The 18,751-nt window shown below is 41.4% G+C and overlaps 4 protein-coding genes across 8 annotated transcripts; 2 read left to right on the top strand and 2 right to left on the bottom strand.

Annotated features, from left to right (window-relative positions):
• The first annotated feature begins 354 nt into the window (after positions 1 to 354).
• mRpL4 (mitochondrial ribosomal protein L4) lies at positions 355 to 1,428 on the top strand. The gene is made up of 2 exons (NM_080200.3): positions 355 to 1,075; positions 1,138 to 1,428. Exons 1-2 carry the CDS (start codon positions 405 to 407, stop codon positions 1,355 to 1,357), a joined length of 891 nt encoding a protein of 296 aa, NP_524939.1. The 5' UTR covers positions 355 to 404; the 3' UTR covers positions 1,358 to 1,428.
• CG4278 (uncharacterized protein) lies at positions 1,356 to 2,418 on the bottom strand. Its single transcript, NM_135946.3, has one exon. It carries the CDS (start codon positions 2,328 to 2,330, stop codon positions 1,452 to 1,454), a length of 879 nt encoding a protein of 292 aa, NP_609790.1. The 5' UTR covers positions 2,331 to 2,418; the 3' UTR covers positions 1,356 to 1,451.
• Positions 2,419 to 3,279: 861 nt separating this feature from the next.
• cact (cactus) lies at positions 3,280 to 16,451 on the top strand. 5 transcript variants are annotated; one of them, NM_001273567.1, is made up of 7 exons: positions 3,280 to 3,466; positions 4,433 to 5,154; positions 5,970 to 6,147; positions 6,317 to 6,527; positions 14,629 to 14,717; positions 14,779 to 15,036; positions 16,037 to 16,390. In NM_001273567.1, the coding sequence occupies exons 2-7, from the start codon at positions 4,460 to 4,462 to the stop codon at positions 16,106 to 16,108; spliced, it is 1,503 nt and encodes a 500-aa protein (NP_001260496.1). In that variant the 5' UTR covers positions 3,280 to 3,466; positions 4,433 to 4,459; the 3' UTR covers positions 16,109 to 16,390. The 5 variants fall into 5 exon arrangements, with proteins under 5 accessions (NP_001260496.1, NP_723960.1, NP_476942.1 ...); NM_165152.2 differs by having other exon boundaries at positions 3,386 to 3,466; NM_057594.4 differs by lacking the exon at positions 3,280 to 3,466 and adding an exon at positions 3,862 to 3,993 and having other exon boundaries at positions 16,037 to 16,451.
• fzy (fizzy) lies at positions 16,390 to 18,531 on the bottom strand. The gene is made up of 3 exons (NM_058153.4): positions 18,075 to 18,531; positions 17,660 to 17,981; positions 16,390 to 17,606 (listed from the first exon to the last, which is right to left on the bottom strand). The coding sequence occupies exons 1-3, from the start codon at positions 18,384 to 18,386 to the stop codon at positions 16,660 to 16,662; spliced, it is 1,581 nt and encodes a 526-aa protein (NP_477501.1). The 5' UTR covers positions 18,387 to 18,531; the 3' UTR covers positions 16,390 to 16,659.
• Positions 18,532 to 18,751: the final 220 nt, after the last annotated feature.

Here is an 18,751-nt window from a genome sequence, read left to right as displayed (position 1 = left end):
TGACTAAACTAAAATTTGTTAAATCAAAACTATGCCAAGAAGTCAATCCTAATCCTGTTTACAGCGTCAAAACTCTCCCTTCTACCTGTTCATTTTTCAAATATATCTTTACTTATTTCTTCACTATTTTCTAGCTAAGCTTTCACTATTATAAAGGTTTATTTTAAAATGATCCCTTAAGACCCCAAAATATAAAATTTTTAATTCTGTGGATACATAAAGTAGTCGCACATATTGTCGGTGCGTTTCGTCACTATGTGAACTGCCGCACAGTGAGAAATGGGTGCACATACATTTTTCGTGTCACGGTGTAGCCTCAGTATTCACCAAGTAATCGATATACGGCGTTGAGGTGCCCATGTTTAATCTAGCCTATCGATAGACCTTACCGCCTGCAAAGTAAAATGTTGAACAATATTTTAAAAACATCCAGGCAGGTGCTTTATCCCGTAGCAAGGACTTTCAGCCGCAGCGGCAACCACGGCAATGTGGTGACCGAAGCCGCTGCGACAGTGGGCGCACCTCCGGCCACAAGATCACCCCTTATTCTGCCGCAAGATTACACAGATTGCTTGCCGGTGAGCAGGAACACGGCGCGCCAGGCATGGATTGAGAACACGGATGCTGTGGCGGAGCGAAAGGTTGGCCTGATTGAACTGCATCCGGATGTCTTTGCCGCCCAGCCGCGCGTGGACATCATACAGGAGAATGTGGAGTGGCAGAGCAAGTATCGTTATGTAAGCATGGCGCACACCAAAACTCGAGCGGAGGTGCGCGGTGGTGGTCGGAAGCCGTGGCCCCAAAAGGGAGGTGGTCGTGCCCGCCACGGTTCCCTCCGTTCGCCCATGCTGAAGGGCGGCGGCGTAGTGCACGGACCCAGGTCGCCTACGACCCATTTTTACATGCTGCCCTTCTATAAGAGGGTTTTAGGATTGACCTCCACGCTGAGTGTTAAGCTGGCCCAGGATGATCTGCACATCATCGATAATGTGGACATACCCACCGGAGATGCAGAGTTCCTTAAGGATTTAATCGCCGAACGGAATTGGGGACCTTCTGTTTTGATTGTAGACGAGTGAGTTCTGCTTGTAGGTGAACATATAATATGTAAATTGATACTGATTCTGTTTTTCTCAGAGACCATATGTTCCCCGCCAATATTTGCCAGGCTAGCGATGATCTGGGCTATGTCAACCTGATGCCAACCTTTGGCTTGAACGTCTATTCTATGCTGAAGCACGATACTTTGGTGCTGACAGTGGCTGCAGTGAAACATCTGGAGCAGCGCCTGCTCTACCAACTTAATCGAAACGACGCCGCCAGCAAGGGCGGCAAGTTTAAGCTGGATCAAGTCTAGAAGTTAAGAAAGTTAAATCCTTTAGTTTATTTGTAACCTTTATGGATGCGCCAGAAAATGCATTGTTAAACAAAAAATGCTTATAAGATCAAAGTTATTTTGATGTGCTCTTGTAGACGTCAACAAATGCGCTTAGTTCTTTGTTTATATCGCTAGCCACGGTGACCAGAGGATCCTTGTCCACTTCAGATACAAATACCAGGCATTCTTCATTTAAAGATTTGGCCAATATAGGGCAAAACTCATGGAGAAAACCCCTTTCTGAATTACTATGATTGCAGAGAAGAACGGTGGTATTGTTGTGAGTAAACTCCAGAACTTCGTGATGGGACATTTCGCCGGTAATGATAAGATCCGCTTGGATACCCTTCAGCAGAGATGCTCCAGAGCCGGCACAAATGCCGACGGATTGGATGAGTGTCTTGGGGGTGTGGCCCACAGCTAGAGCAACGTGCACGCTGTTTCTAATGCGCTTTTGCAGAGACTCCACCACCTGGGAAAGCTCCATTTTGGTTTCTATATATCTACCGGATCCGGTACCCGGAGGAGCACCCAACTCCGGTTCCAGAGGGCGGATGCTGATGATATTCACTGCCTTAGATAGCCAGTCGTTGACGCCACCACTCTTCTTATCCCACGCCGTGTGGGGCGAGTACAAGGCTATATCGTTGGCCAAGCATGCTGCCACCACGCGCTCCTTCCAATGTGACTGCGTAATCCTGGTCAGGGGCTTGAAAATTGGCGGATGATAGCTGATTATGAGCTCCGCCTCCTTCTCTAGCGCTTCTTTCACTACGGGCTCGGTTAAATCGTTAGTTAATAGTATTTTCTTGATTTGTTTTTCGCGGTGCGGTTCGATCAGGAGTCCCACATTGTCCCACTTCTCTGCCCAAGAAGTCGGAGCAAAGTTCTCCAGCTCCTTGACCACAGCCGCCAGCTTTTGACCACTAAAAGTGTTCATCCTTCTCAGCATTCCTTGACGTCCTTTGCAAAATATTTCTGGTCCTGCGTTTAAGATTTTGTGCAATTGACTTATTGGCCGGTAAGTGCTGCCAACTTAATTTTTGTTGTTTTACCTGCTCTTAAAATCATCTGTTATCACCCGCAATTTTTAAATTGGGCGATAAAGTAATTGGTTAATATTAATAAACATTAAAAAACACTACTATAATTTTATTAGCAGGTCACATTTTTGTTGCGTAATTTTGTTAGAAAAACATTTAATGAATATTTGGATTTTATAATAACGAGAATAGCAAAACAGTTTTAATAAAACGATAAAAGTTTATGTTATAGCAAACAAATAATTAGAAATTAACAAAATATTTAAAAAGTTTATATACCTTAATAAATTTATCAGATTGGCACCAAACACTTGTTTTTAATAGAAAAACGAACGCCTGATAAATAATAATTCAAGAAATTCAATCGGAAGCCGAAGAATTTAAATTTTAAAGAATAATTTAATTAAGTCATACAAAAGCAAAAAGCAAAACCCGACAAGGAAATGACCAAACCCCTAAAACTGAAGAGTAATTTACAAATTCCCAGCAATTTAATCAAAATTTTAGGAAACAAGTCCGATTTTTTAATAACCTATTTGTTATAATAAATAACTTTACAACTACGAGAGGCGGAATTTTAAATTTTAAATTAAAAAAGCGAGCAAAAACTTTCGAAACTACTTGTGACCGTAAACACAGGTTTTATGGTAAGAATCTGATAATCTTGTAAAGCCCCTCTAAATTTCTTGGATTCAGATAATTTTTTAATCAATACAACCTTGTAAAAACCAAAATAATCGTATATATAATATTTCATGAATTGGCGATAAAATGTGATTGAGTGTTAAAAAATCCCAGAAGGAGAGTGTATGACAAATCGGTCGCTCAGAATATCCCATGAAATTCAGAATTGGTCGAGGTTTCAATCGAAGCTGACCTGTGAAAAACCGAAGAAAGAATCCTGCATTTCATTTCCGTTCTCGGTCAGCGGGTGATTTCCCAGATATTTGTCCGCCTCGCCGTCATACGCATTTCAACCGTAGGACGCCGAGCATCAACATCAAGTGGCTTCGCTCGAGGAACTAAACAATCACACAATCAGAGAGTAAGAAGTATAAATAAACGCATCGCTGCTGTGGTTGCTTTTGTTGCAGCTGACCATTTAGCTGCTCATTTTGTTGTTGGGAGATTTTAACTTGGCGCTCTCCCTACTATCTGGCAACCCTATGGTCTCCCTCGCACACATGTAAAACTGATTTAAGCCCCGATTACACACTCCATCGTCGATATATTAAGGCAAACGTTTTCACTTCGGTCTTTTCAAGTCTAGAATTTTATTTTTTTTGGGCAAATATGAAAAAATAGATTTTTTTCAATTAACAGTTTTCTAAGTAAAGAAAATTTAAAATCGAGACTCTTCATTTCGTGATAACTCTTAGTGCAAACGGGGCTTTATAGTATAGACTGCCATATAAATATATACATATCAGCGCGCTCCCTCAATTTCATTCGCTATCGAAACGTGAAAGAAAGCAGACGTGCGTCCGGGTACTATGCGAATTGCAGATTACAAACATTTAAACCATAAATACGCGTTTTAAAGACAGCTTCGCAAGACAATTAACCAGCAAGGTAGTGAGAAATCCATAGAAAATAGTGCTGGGGTTTAAACCCAGAACATGTGCAGAAAATAAAAAGCGAAAAGGAAGCTGTGTGAAAAGGGAGATAAAAAATCTACCTCAGTGTGATTGTGGGTGTGTGCGGGTGAAACAACCGTGAAGAGGCAAATAAGACATTGGCAAATGGAAAAATCTAAAATTTTCAACCAGTGTGAAACCGTAATTTTTATTTTTCTGCGGCTACACTTGTACATAAGTCCATAAATTGCCTTTAATCTACAAAAATTATTGCGTTTTCACTTGTTCGCTGGAGCCTATATGTTTGTTTCACTCGCACCACCGAGGTGAGCGCTTACTGTGCGTGTGTATGTGTGTGTGTTTGAGAGACTGGGCTCAAAAGCAAAGTTCAAAACGACAGGAGTATATATATAACATATATACATATATTTTAGCCCAACTGAGAGAGGAAAAGCACGAAAATGCCGAGCCCAACAAAAGCAGCGGAGGCAGCAACAAAGGCAACAGCAACAAGTGACTGCAGCTGCAGCGCTGCCAGTGTTGAGCAGCGCGCCCCCTCAAACGCGGCTAACCCCTCGTCCTCACTAGCCACTAGCGGTAAAATTGGCGGCAAAACACAAGATCAAACGGCCGCCATTAACAAGCAAAAGGAATTTGCCGTGCCAAACGAAACCAGTGATTCGGGCTTCATCTCCGGCCCGCAATCCTCGCAGATCTTCAGCGAGGAGATAGTCCCCGATAGCGAGGAACAGGATAAGGATCAGCAGGAGTCGGCACCCCAAAAGGAACAGCCCGTTGTCCTCGATTCCGGTATTATCGACGAAGAAGAGGATCAGGAGGAGCAGGAGAAAGAGGAGGAGCACCAGGACACCACCACTGCCACCGCCGATTCAATGCGACTCAAACACAGCGCGGACACAGGCATCCCACAATGGACCGTCGAAAGCCATTTGGTCAGTCGCGGCGAACAGCTTAACAATCTCGGCCAGAGCAGCAGCACCCAAATCACCGGTCGCAGCAAGGTTCAATCCTCCACAGCCAGCACGGCGAACGCGAATCCTTCGGGATCGGGAGCAACATCATCCGCTCCGCCCAGCAGCATTAATATCATGAACGCCTGGGAGCAGTTCTATCAACAAAACGACGACGGCGACACGTAAGTAAACATTATAGAATCTCAGGAAATGTCACTTTATTCTAGACTTTCAAATTATTTATATATGTGCAAACCACATTTATAGATAACTTCGAATGTGTATTTTTAATGTGGGGAAATTCCCAAGTATGATTTAAACATTTTAGCGCCTTATCTCTAGGTCACTTTAAAAACTTTCCCATGCTTATTCTTAGACTAGCAATCATAAGAACTTTATATTTTAAATATTTTATACAATTGGACGGTATTTTTTGAAATTGGAAACGATTGATTATATTTAGACTGTCACAATCGCCAAAAAAAAATCTTTATTAGAATTTAGGTCTTCATGCTCTTAAAAATCAATTTAACATACTCATTGACAATTCACGATTAAAGATTTATAAGCACAGTCTTTGAATCATTTCCGAATTTCTATGAACTTATACGTGCCGTATTTCCGATGAGAATCCTAAAATTTCCCAAAATAACAAAGACAACGCCGCGTTGCACTGATGACCACCAAGCGAGCTAAGGGGAGAGTTTCGTGAATCACTCAAAGACGATTGTCTGAGGCGAGAAACGCGACTGACACATGTGTTTTAGTCAGGCTTTGGGGTTTTCCTGGTATGTGGGCAGGTACGGGAACAGGTTTTTCGGGGCACCTCTTCTTTCTTCACATTACTTTACCTCTACTTAACTTACTTGGGTTTTTACGCCGCCACATGAACGGCGACAAGTGTACAGGAAGGAAAGAAAGTGCGGGTGTTCGATCGCCAGGTAAAAGAAACCCACAAATTCATGTTGTTTTTTTTGCTCTCTCTCTCTCATTTCAGACCTTTGCACCTGGCCTGTATTTCGGGATCAGTGGACGTGGTGGCCGCCCTGATTCGCATGGCTCCTCATCCGTGCCTGCTCAACATCCAGAACGATGTGGCCCAGACACCCCTTCATCTGGCCGCTCTTACTGCCCAGCCGAACATCATGAGGATACTTTTACTCGCCGGAGCTGAGGTAATATTCAACAAAGATCGAATAAGAAGATTTAGATATTTGCATATTTGTAAAATCTAGCTTAATCCCCTATTGACGAATGTAATGTCATATCATCTTGATTTTCTAACAAAAGCTAATTTAAGTATTTATATTTGTAACAAAAGATTCCCATTACTCATTTGAATAGCCCACGGTGCGCGATCGTCATGGAAACACAGCTCTGCATCTTTCCTGCATCGCCGGAGAGAAACAGTGCGTCCGTGCCTTGACAGAGAAGTTCGGCGCCACGGAAATCCATGAGGCCCACCGACAATATGGACACCGATCCAACGACAAAGCGGTCAGTTCCCTGAGCTACGCCTGCCTGCCCGCCGATCTGGAGATTCGCAACTACGATGGTAAGTAAAGTGCTAGTTACATATACCGCACTCAAGCAATAATAATTAGTTAATATTACTGATTCCACAATTTCGTATAGATAGCAATATATTATTGCTTGGGTATGGAAATCACGAGCTATTTGTCTCGCAAACTTGTAGGAATTTTTCCGTTCTAGTAAAGTGAATATTTTTGGCCCAGCATTTTCAGGCATTTATCATTAAGAATATGAATCTGTGCCAAAAATGTACCAATTATATAAAGCTCTATATATGAACATATACATATATGATATAAATGGTGTCCCGCCAACGGCTAGCCAAACTGCGAGACATTGTCGTCTGCCATATAGTACACATTGTATATATGTACGTTATAGACGTACATATGGTTATGGGCTATATAGACGCCTTTGAGCAGATGCCAAAAATACATTGGCCTCCCCGAAACATTTCGCTTGAAATTTTCGCTCGTCAAAACGTTTAAAAAAAAAGCAAGCCCCCTCCCTGTTCCTTGTTCATTTGCGTTATTGATTAACCAAAATAAACGAAAAGCACAGAACGCACAGAAGCAGAACATTTGCAAAGTTTCAGACGTCAGCAAAGTATAAAAAAAAAAACAATTTTACACAAGGATAGGTAAATATTTATTTGTTTGCTGGATGTGGAATCTGAAATACACATTTACATAAGCTCATTTCGAAATGGAAATTCATGTATTTGCTCTGTCTTACCACTGCGTCTTAATTTCGAATGCATCGAGGAAATAATTGAAATGGAATTTATTTTCCACACGTAAGGACAGGCGTGTCTCATAATTAACATTTGTTTCCTTATTTGATTTTGCTCTGTATACGCGGACCAGAAATCGAATTATCGATTCCAATGCCTCTGGGATGTGGGGGTGCCACCCACACTCATTGCATAACATGTGTGGAGGAGCACAGGAAGGGTTCTAAATCAGAACGTATATTTATAATTCATAATTTGTGGCACACTGTATCTGCTCGCCAAGATTTTGGTAGCACAATCCGTTTATTTGGTAGTTTATTTCAATTAAATGAATTGTTTACCGAACTTTCAATTGCTACCATTAATAAAAACTCAAGCTCTCGAATATTATTGATTTTTCATTGAATGGAAAGTAAAAGTGTTGTAATTAACGATTGGACTCCTCCAAAAAGGTTAATAAACTTGTCGGAAAGTGTTGCAAAACCGAAGTTATTTGTTTTTGACCTTTCGTTTGTTTAATCGATTTCTATTGGCCTTTCTGCCGCTGATTTTTTTCCTATGTATAACCTTGCCAAAAATAAAATCCGAATTCGTGAGTGGCAAACATTTTTGGTGAACAAACATTTTTTTTCTACCCGTTTGCCAGCTTTAAGCAGTGCCAACCGGTTTGAAGCTCCACAAAACAGCTGCTCCCCATATCGTGGATATATGTACATATGTAGATACATGCATATGCTATATATAACCCGCTCATACACAAGCCACATAATGTATTTCTTTGGCTAGCCAAAAGCAGCAGCGCAGACATTTCCGACAAAAACTATTAAAGACAAGCAACAAAGCAACAAGAAACGAGACGTTCAGACGCTTTTGAGCATTTCGCCTATTCGAAACCTCTGGGTTTTCCCACTGCCACAGCAATAAATTCGAAAGCAATTTTAAATATTCGAAGCGCGGGACACCGGGCCAGTTCTGTGTGTAGATCACTATTGATGACGATAGCTAAGTAAACACAAGGCCCTTCGAATATGTGGTCCAAATGCAATGTAATCCAGCAATTGACGTCAGCAATCGGGATGAAAAACATACTTTCAGATTAAATAGTACTAATAAGTCGCTTATTGACAAATTGTTTCTTCCTAAGAAAAAGCGAATTTTATTTGTTTTTTATTCAACATTTCGAAAGACATTCCAACTCTATTTAAAACTTTAAGACATTCCCTTCTAAATTAAATGCTACTGAAAATGTATTTAGGCACTAGTGACGAAAATAGGACACATTTTCAACATTTGGCCGAGAGCCAAGCAAGAGCAGACTTTAAAAGAATGCTGAAAATACAAAACAAATAATATCAATAGAGAATAATGATAGCGCATTAGAGCGATTAAAGGCGCAGACAATAACGGAAATTGGGAAAGGTTCGTTATCGAGGGCACAGTGGCACCCTTCTCCGCCCGCAGAAACAAATACTTCTGTACTTTTTCGGAAATCCCCACAATAGTAATTATGGCCAAATGTTTAGAGGTCGACCAACCAACCGCCCGTTTCTTGGCCATAATCCATTTTTGGGCATCATTAACGCGCCCGACACGCAACTGGGAAATGGACTGCCATTATATAAATAAACGCACGCAAGGCTCCCGAGGACGAGGACACGGCACAGGCTCTATAAATAGTATAAGGACGTCCTTTTGCCAGTTCGGATCGCTTGACAACTTCGTGGGCTTTGGCCTTTGGTTGGTTAACCAGGAGTGCCAGAAATTCCCACTGTTGATAATAAACAGCGCAAATGGCTGGATTGTGATTAAGTTATCAGAAAAAATGAACTACTGTCGCATTAGGGATCAGTGACGTTTTGAAGCCGTATCAAGCTGGGTTTTTTTTTGGATTTCCAAAAAATCCTGCTGCTGATTTTGCAATTAATCCAATAAATAATGTAGAAATTTCCCCAAGGGAATGCCGAAGACAGCAAGCAGAGTTTCTGCTCTTATCGGTCTTTTAGATGAGCAATAAACAAATGTTGGGTTAACCAAGCAAGGGAATTTCAGAACAGCACATTTGCCTTGCATGTGTATGCCATTTGTTACGTTGCGAATGGATATCTTTGCTTAAGCGAAGAAGAACCCCATGAAATCTGTGGCCTGGCAACTGAAATCACAATTAGAAGCAGTCACTCCCGTACTTCCCCGCCTGATAAGCCGGCACACTATAAAAAAAAAAAGCAAACGAGATATGTCCATCGGTGTTCGATCGTCAGCAGACATTGGTAACTGGAAATCGTGCGTTATCAGCTGCGAGGAAAACCCCATAGGTGGTCGTTTACTGTGCGATTATACGACACTCTCTACGTTCACCGAATTGCGCTCCTAAACGTCCTCGTCGCCCCCTTTTCGCATTCACGTAGATAACTGGCTATTATCAGTGCCCAGGTTTTACCACTCCGAATGTTACTCTATTTACTGGGGATCTCGCTGCCATATGTGCCGCAAAGGTCTCGTGTTTGAAGAACTTTAGCTGAGAACCGTAGAAACCCGCTGTTAAATCGTGAGTTGACGCAAATTCTGAAAAACCTTTTAAATGACCGCATAAAATAAAAGGAAATATGGAAAGAAATACATACGCTTATCGTCACTGGGATTTTCATAAGCGAATAACTTGAACCTTCGACTTCCAGCTGCAAGAAGTAGTAGTAGTAGTAGTAGAAAGACCAATCAAATTGATCAACTTTAATCAGTCTTACAGCATCGCAAACCCGTTTCGGGCATTAATTTTAATCGAGATCTACGACATTCTGGAATCCGACGACGACAATCAATGACTTTTACATCGAGGCTTGTCTGTTGCACCCATAAACAACAACAAGTTAGTCATATGCACAAGGTTAAATCTAGACTCTCGTAACACTATGATATCCCACTTCCAGCTTAAATCGCTTCATCATTTCCTTATTAAAAATCTGAAATTAACTTAATCCGCTTGGGTTTGGCGCGAATGTAGCTACGTAGCAAAATTTCAAGATCTAAGGGTTTATTCACACCAAGAGATGACGACAAGGCTGGAACATTTACTTATGTATTTTTTGGTTTTTATGGATTGCTAACTGATAACTTAAAGAAATCACATTTGGCAGAGTTCAAATGCTCATATGCTTCGGAGTTTATTCACATTAAAGTACAAGCGGACAAGGTTAGATTCGTTTTGAAAACGGAAATGTGTACTTCCCATTTTGGGTTTAGATCATTTCATTGATCATCGAATGTCAGATTTAAACAAAGTGATCTCAGAAGTAGATTTATCCTTATTAAGACATCAGAGTTTATTGACATGGAAGTACTGGCAATCAATTGCGATACATGAGCCATCTAATAGATTTTAAGTGATTAAACATGATTCCTACTACTTTTTGCAAGGTAAACAAATAGCAGTGAGTAGCGCTGAAAGAACAATACCAGATACTTTCAATGAGCTCATGCTAATTGCAAAAATTGAAAACAAGTGACGGAAGTTAAAGCAACGCAATGAATAATAACTGACGCTTGCGGAAAATCCTAAGTGCAACTGAGTTGACAAACAAAAGAAAAAAAAAACAACAACCAAACGCTGATCTTCTTCCAACAATGGTTGACCTCTTTGGGCCTGGGGCTTTTCCCCAAATTTCGCTAGCGCCTTAATTGCGCGGCTGGGTTTTCTTTTTCACTTATTTCTCTTATTACATTTTTAGTGCAAACCCACACGTGGCCGACGATCCCCAACCGATTTTGGCTGGGTGCTATTTGCATTTCGCATTCATGGCTCGAAAGAAAGTCAACAAGGCGAGTCCGCTGACATAACGATCGAGCGTTATATAGTAGTAATAGTGGTAGTAGATCGGGCGGAGGGCGGTGGAACCAGCCGGGTTGAGCTCGAGCTCGAGCTGGGCTCGAGTTGCTTTCAAAACACTTTCATTGCCAAGTCAGTCGTCGTCGTCGCCGTCGTCGTCATGGCATGGAAAATCCACGGCTTTAATTGTGCTAAATTGTGCTGTTTGTTTTCGCTTCATTTGGCGGCCGGCTGTAGAGCGCTACCTGGGTTTTTCACTTAACTAAAGCTAATTTCCACACTGGGAAAGTTCGAACGCATCGACACACGGCAATTGTGTACCAATTGCCCAACGGCGCCCAGAAGTTTTTGGGGGTAAATAGCATTTAATTTGATATTGTCTTTTCTCTCTTCTCTTTTGGCTGTTGTCTTTATATTTATCTTTTTTTTTTGTGTATTTGCAAAGCCCGTCGTATTTGAACAGTTGGCTTTAATTTCATCGGCCATGTCTTGTGGGTCTTGTTGTGTTTTTTTTTTGTGGGTTTTGGGCCAGGTAATTCCCCCGATGGCCTGGTAACTTCTTTTGGCACGCGCTGGCTTGGAAAACTCAAAACAGCTTTTCGATATTTCCCCACTCCAATAAATATTACAAATATTATTAACCGCGCATGGCCGTACTTGTGTATATATTGTATTTATGTGTATCCATAATTATGAAACAATGACCCAAACTGAAGGACAAATAAGCTGGCAAACCGGGGAATACAAGAGATAAATATTTGAAACAATAAGCTACACCGCACGTTATGAGCGAAAAACCCGTTGTAGAAATTCCAAAACTCTGCCCCAACAATAAGCACAATTAATTAAAATTAAGAGAAGACAGCGTTGCGTTTAATATTTGTGCGCTGTCAATAAATTTATGAACTTTGCGACTTCGGGTGACTTGTGGAGTACTCTTAACTGCGCCGTTGGGTTTTTCTCATAAGGTCGTTGCCGATATCGTTAGCCTTTTCTTTTTTTTTTTTTCTTATTTCAAATTTCAGCCGCCTGTGTAAATAGTAACGACATCGTATCGTACAGGCTAATGGGTTGGGTTGAGTTGTTGATGTTGGTGAATGGAAAGGCGGGGTGGGGGTGATTGGAGGTGCGATCGGATCAAGTGGGCGGTGGTGCCATTTGTGAAACTGTTTGGGTTTTCAAGTGCCGCACAAATAGAATTTCCCATAGTGCGCAGTTCTAGGCGATTTCATAATGGCCATTAATTGCTGCGTCTCAAATGGCATTGCAGTAATTACTTTCCAATGGGGTTGTAACTCAGATATACCCCATATAAGGATATTCTTCTCTATCAACAGTATTCTAGTTCTGCCTTCTATTATCTCCTTCGAATTTTGTTTGAGATTGCCTCTTTTGGTCGTGACACCATTAAGTTTTAAATATATTCCTATGCCGATAACATTGTTTTGAATTTTTTAGTTTCACTTGCCTGTTGTGTTCCCCCAATAAAACTGTCTTTTGAAAATGCTAAAAATAATTGTGACACTTAAACTTTAAACGCTGGTACACCAAAACGACCACGTTCAAATTTGATACCTTTATTGGCCGCATAAAACGATTTCGATCTCAGATGTTTCTAATTATTGGCCAATCAGCAGCGCATTTATGGCCGTGTTCTAAACGCTTTCTGCAGACGTGTCAGACTAAGACTTGGGGATTATTAGCCGTGTGATCTTGTGACGCAGCCTTTTGGCCGTCGATGGGGGAATTCCCAGAGCAAAGCAAAGTTTGAAACAAACTTTTGTGTTTCATATTTCATGTTTTATACTGCTGCCCGCCCGTTTGTCTATTAATATACCTAATATCGTTTTATATACATGGCCATTTAATCGTATGCTAACGATTGGCACGTTGCTGTGCTAAAGGGGCAACAACAATGAGGATTGTCTTTTACTAGCTCATCGGCTTCTCTTTTAGTTAGTCGAGCTTAAAAATCTCCGTGTGGTCATCGTTATTTTTATCTTGTGACACAATTGTTGCTTTTGTAAGCTTTCAAGCCGAGATTCAACAAAAAAAAACAGAAATACACATACACAAAAAAAAAACTGGACTGTGCAGAGCTGTTGACTTTCTTGGGCCGCTTTCTTTTGGTTTTAAATTCCCGTGCGTAATTGGGTTTTTAATCGTTGATAACCTCAGTCGATTATTTTTTCGTTTTTCCTGAGCTCTTCTGGGGTTATCTCCTCGTTTGTTTCGAGTGACTCATGGTTGGAATTGTTAGTATATTACCACAGTTAGTTCTCGGATTAAAGACAACAACAGTTTCCTAGCGGAAATCTCCGTCTGGGCCTGTAAGTAAGTCTGTGTGCGGTTTATGCAAATGTGCCAACTGTTTGCTGTTTGTGTGTGAAAGTCAATCAAAAGCACGTGTAGCCCAGCAGAAAAAAAAATATAAAAAAAAAAAAAACTTTGAATAACCGGGTAGAAAATATGGCAAGAGTAGTAACAACAACTACTACGTCAACTAATCATAAAGCCATAAAAGCGAAGGCATGGAATACAAAAACAAACAGAGACTAAACAATTCACCTTTGTTTTCAGTCTTTTTTAGCAGTAGTTTTTATTATTTTATATGTATGCGAACTTTGAATCGATCTGAAAATACGAGAATGAATTGATGAAGAATCGTTTGCAAGGCAAAGAAGAATCAAGATGAGAGAAAGGCAAAACTAAAACTGGCTTTTAAATGTTAGTTTATTTTCTTAAATTATGTTTTTTTAATTATGTTATTTATAGCAAACGGGTGTGTATTTTCAACTGCGAATATCTTTTTAAATTCTATTAGAGAAACATGATCAGAATTCTATCTATAAATTTTGTTGCCCAAATGTCAGTTAAATTATTGCAAATATTTTATTATTATTTCAGACACTTGTGTTTGTGTGTCCATATATCAGATTTCTATATGCATAAACCAATTTGAACTTGGGCAAACTTGTTGCCGAAGCAGAAACCAAAAAGCCAACTTTGTATTTGGTTTGTTAACTTAACGCCAACTGTTTGACTTTTATTTTATTGTATATTTCATTGTATTTTTTTTTCCTGCCGTACCTCGTCACTCTCGTCTTTGTTGTTGGCGCTGGCTGTTGTGTTATTGCTGCTGGTTTATTGTGGGAATTTCTTGGGTTTTTCAACGCACACCAATGCCTTGTGATCGCGCACACAGATACTCGCCTGCGAAGTCAACGGGTTGTCATATTGTCTTATAAGGCAAAAGCCTCCACTTGGCACCCAGTTCCATCCCCTTCGAGCCGCTCGTTTGCCGCCCAACTGGTCATTGTCGTAATCAGAGCTTTTTTGGTTCGCATTATAAAACACTACTTGTTTTACAACGGAATGCAGCTTTTTTTTTACTGCGGAAAAGCTTTGGGGTTTCATTCATAAATCAAGCTTTTTCGATCCCCAATGTGGGAATAGTATTACAAAGTTTAAAAATAATAGGAATTAACTGAAAACCCCAATTAAACTCTGAAATAAACCTCTCTCTCTATGCTCTTTCTAACCAATACCTTCTATATTCTTTTATTACAGGAGAACGCTGTGTGCATTTGGCCGCCGAGGCGGGTCACATTGATATCTTACGCATTTTGGTATCCCATGGAGCAGACATTAACGCCAGGGTAAGTCTCAGAAATGCATAAAATTTTCAAGTTACTAATGATGCCAATTTTTGATTGCCAGGAGGGAAAATCGGGCCGCACACCGCTGCACATTGCGATCGAGGGCTGCAACGAGGATCTGGCCAACTTCCTGCTCGATGAGTGCGAGAAGCTGAACCTGGAAACGGCCACCTACGCCGGCTTGACGGCCTACCAGTTTGCGTGCATCATGAACAAGTCGCGCATGCAGAACATCCTGGAGAAGCGCGGAGCGGAGACCGTAACGCCTCCGGACAGTGATTACGACAGTAGCGATATCGAAGATCTAGACGATACGAAGGTGAGCGTCACTGCTTAAGAACATGTACCAAGAAAAGATCACTGCGATCGCGTAGAGCGTAAGACACAATTTGAAATGGGCCACCACCAGCTTCCAAAATGTTCAAAAACTAAGTAAGAGAGGAGAAGAGAAGTACCCAGCTGAACTGGTATTCAGCGAGAAAAATATTGTTACACTTGAGAAACTCTATTGTAACACAATGTATTGTTAACCAAAAACAAAAACAAACAAAAACGAAGAAAAATATGAATCAAAAACAAAAGAAAAAGAAAAAAGCAAACAGCAGGGTAGCAGCAAGTAATGAAATTATCCACCCATTATTTAGGGTATCTATGTTTTAGTAGAGCCCGCTCAAAAACATAAACAAATTGAACCAACATAGTATATCACTCGATAGAAAGTGTGCAAGTTGATGCATGGTTTTTACAAGAAGTTTTGCAAACAAATCGTAGAAAGATACAATATTCTCCCAAGTACTTTCGTGCACTGTACCAATTTAAAAATATATTAAGGTGTCCAATGTAAAACTCGATGTTTGTTGCTAATTCTCTCTACCTACGTACGAGTATATGTGTATGTATTTGTGTGTGTCTGTTTCTGTATGTTTGTAATTTTTGTATGTGCGTGCGCGTGTGCGTGAATCGACCAACTAATCTATTATACAAAATTGAATCATAAACCGTAGTACTAAGCTAGCTAAATCTAATTGATGTTTTCATGTTCTGACTGAATGAAATAATGTTGCAAAATAAATATTTTATTCTACAAAAAAAAATTAGCAAACAAAAATTAAATGTTGAATTCGATGTTGTAATGGATTGAAAAGAAGGTTTGTAACTCTATTTAGACTTGAAAGTATGCCCCCCTTTATTGTTTACTTGTTCTTGCTATGTTGTTTGCTTATTTTATCGCTTAATGAGGCTTTTGTTCTTGTACCTAACAATTTTGTAATATTTTTAATTTAACCCGCTTTTTTCTTGCGAACCTCTTGTTCTTGCAGATGTACGATCGCTTTGGTGATCCTCGCTATTTTGTCAGCTACAACGGTGGCAATCCCATGACAGTTGCCTGAATGCCCATCCAATCTGTACATACGATTTAGACTAAACATAAACATACCTATGATTAACACAACTTAAATTCCCGATGTGGTTATATCGATGTCCCCAGAAGCACGCCTTTTCTGCCCCAGAATTGTATGCAATATTATTCCTAGACACACACGTTCTCAAAATGCATCCAGGAAATGGAACCTTATGTACTTACTGTCCCGGCACGTGGGAATCCGAAACGAATAGAATTCCTTGTGTTAACGCAAAATGTTTAGAGCGAAATAAAGCATACAAGGATGCAGAATGTCAAGCATTTTATTTATACGCACACAAACTTAACTCTAAGCAATAAAAGTAACTGACAAAATTTAATTATTCATATATCGTCGGCGGGGGCACATAATCAGAGATTTATCCGTAATTACAAAGTACGAAACATTAAACGAGAACATAAAAATTGGATATGCATTCAAGAAATAATTGTCTAGTCTGGAAAACATACCAGTAGTAAGTATTGAAGCTTAAACTTAGCAATCAAGGGGGTAAAAACAGTTCTAAAGGTCTGAGCATATCAACGGATGCTCTGTCGGAACACGCTCTGTTTGCCCTTGCTGGTCGAAACTGCCTTCTTGGACGCCAACGGATCGGGAGCGAAGCAGTTCCAAAGACGCAGGGTTTCATCAGCTCCGGCGCTGATCACTGTGCTGCCGTCCGGAGACATGGCCATCTGGAGAACTCGTGACGTGTGTCCAGTCAAATCGGCTTGCTTCACCATTGTTGGGTATTTCCAAATGGTCAGTTGGTTGTTAGCAAAACCATGCGCAGAGATCAGCTCCTTGTAGTGGCGAGAAAAGAGCAGAGAACAGACCTGCGACTTGGAGTCCACGGATTTCATTAAAGTGCCATTGTTCACATTCCAGAACTTGATGCAGCGATCGGCGGTGCCGCCTCCAGAGGCTAGAGTACTTGGTTGCCAGGGACACCAGGCCAAGGCACGCACTGCAGCTTGATGGTCGTTGAATTTGTGCAAGGGATCGGTGGCAGTTCCCACGCCACCGCTGGCCGCCGACCAAACATTCACCAGATTGTCGTTGCCTCCGCTAGCCAAATACTTGAAATCCGTGGACCACTTTAGGCCGCAAACCTCCTGCGTGTGTCCGGACAATGTGGAAAGCTTGTGCTCACGTGCACGCACATCGTGGTGGACAATGGTGCCATCCCGGCTGCCAGAGGAAACCAGGAATGAGTTCCAGGCCAAGGATCCCACTCGGGCACTGTGTCCATCCATCACTCGCAGACGCTTCACTTTGGAGCAGTCCCACAGCTCCACGGCACCGGTGCTGTTGCCGATGGCAAGTATCTGCCCCTCCTGGATCCACGATAGCGAGCCTGCGTAGTCGCCCTCCTCAAACTCCGTAAGCTGCTCGATATTTCCGGTCTGTGCGTTCCACAAATAGACGCAACTGCCCAAGGCCACAGCCACTATATTGTCGGCACTCCAATCCATAAGATTTAAATCTGGAAGAGATCAATAGTAGAAAAAAAGAAAAGAAAAGTTTTCTTCGACCTACAGTAATCGTTAATAAAATCAGGTGCATCCAGAATCCTCTCGGATGTGGTGGGTATATAGCGTGAGCCACTCTTTGTGGATATGGGTGTCTTAATGGAGTACACGACCTTCAGGGGATTGTTGTGTGTTTCTGGAGCAGCGGGAGCCTTGTTTTGGTAGCACAAAATGCGCCCGCCCTTGGAGTCACCGACCTGGGCCACTTCAGAGATGAGTTTCTGCCGGTCGCCCTTGTGAGCCGAAGCCTGGACATTGCTCTCGTTGCTGTTGCTCGAGGTGGCCTTGTCGTTCTCCTCATCGGACTTATCGCCGGAGTCTTTGTTCACCTAATAGATGGTCAGGTGGTCAATAAATTCTTAAGGGGTCTGGAATAAGGATGCCCTTACAGGGCGGGATGGAGGGATGAGTGGAATCCTTACCAGAAAGTGTGCTAACTCAAAGTTGGTAGCCGCCCGATTCGGAATAAAGCGATCTCCGCCTCCTGGCGTCTTAGAGGGCGTGGTGTTGGACTTCTTGGTCTTGCCCTCGCTGCTCTTGCCCGGAGTTTTCGTGGGCGCCTGGACACCCGAGAAACTGGTGTTGTACGAGACGGATAGCACCGACCGAGTGGTATTCACACTTCCATTTAGAGACGCCTCCAGCTTCTTCTTCCACCTGGGCGCAGGTCCGCGCGTCTCGCCGTCCATGATGAGAGCATTCTGCAAATCGCTCACAAAATTGAACTGCGACATTGTGTTCCGCTCTTTTCTGGTGTCAGTTGATTATCGAATTTATTTATTTATTATTATTAAAAAACAGAAGCTCATAGAACACTTGGATCGAATTTTTTCCAGATTTCGAGATGCAACACAAATGGCGGTTCGATTTGGAAATGTAGTGTGACCGCATCGGCTAACTGTTAGTGGTATTTTTTGTGCGTAGAGAAAATTACCAGAGAATTAAAATTAATACAAAACATTATAATTCGTTAGAAATTAAAATTGCTTCTTTAAATGAAATTATATTTGATTTATAATGGATAGCTGATTATTTATTAGCCTCATTTGCAATGTGACCGTACATCTGTGCTGCCTGATCGTTTAGATTAGTGCATCCC

The sequence above is a fragment of the Drosophila melanogaster genome, chromosome 2L (assembly GCF_000001215.4).
Source record: "Drosophila melanogaster chromosome 2L".
In the NCBI taxonomy this organism is placed as follows: domain Eukaryota; kingdom Metazoa; phylum Arthropoda; class Insecta; order Diptera; family Drosophilidae; genus Drosophila; species Drosophila melanogaster.
This window is presented reverse-complemented; position numbering and strand designations above follow the sequence as displayed.

Coding starts and splice junctions, on each gene's coding strand:
- mRpL4 (NM_080200.3), top strand. CDS start 405: ATGTTGAACAATATTTTAAAAACATCCAGGCAGGTGCTTTATCCCGTA. Junction 1,076..1,137: donor TCTGTTTTGATTGTAGACGA/GTGAGTTCTGCT, acceptor TGTTTTTCTCAG/AGACCATATGTTCCCCGCCA.
- CG4278 (NM_135946.3), bottom strand. CDS start 2,330: ATGCTGAGAAGGATGAACACTTTTAGTGGTCAAAAGCTGGCGGCTGTG.
- cact (NM_057594.4), top strand. CDS start 4,460: ATGCCGAGCCCAACAAAAGCAGCGGAGGCAGCAACAAAGGCAACAGCA. Junction 5,155..5,969: donor CAAAACGACGACGGCGACAC/GTAAGTAAACAT, acceptor CTCTCATTTCAG/ACCTTTGCACCTGGCCTGTA. Junction 14,718..14,778: donor GAGCAGACATTAACGCCAGG/GTAAGTCTCAGA, acceptor TTTGATTGCCAG/GAGGGAAAATCGGGCCGCAC.
- fzy (NM_058153.4), bottom strand. CDS start 18,386: ATGTCGCAGTTCAATTTTGTGAGCGATTTGCAGAATGCTCTCATCATG. Junction 17,982..18,074: donor TTGAGTTAGCACACTTTCTG/GTAAGGATTCCA, acceptor ACCATCTATTAG/GTGAACAAAGACTCCGGCGA. Junction 17,607..17,659: donor TGATTTTATTAACGATTACT/GTAGGTCGAAGA, acceptor GATCTCTTCCAG/ATTTAAATCTTATGGATTGG.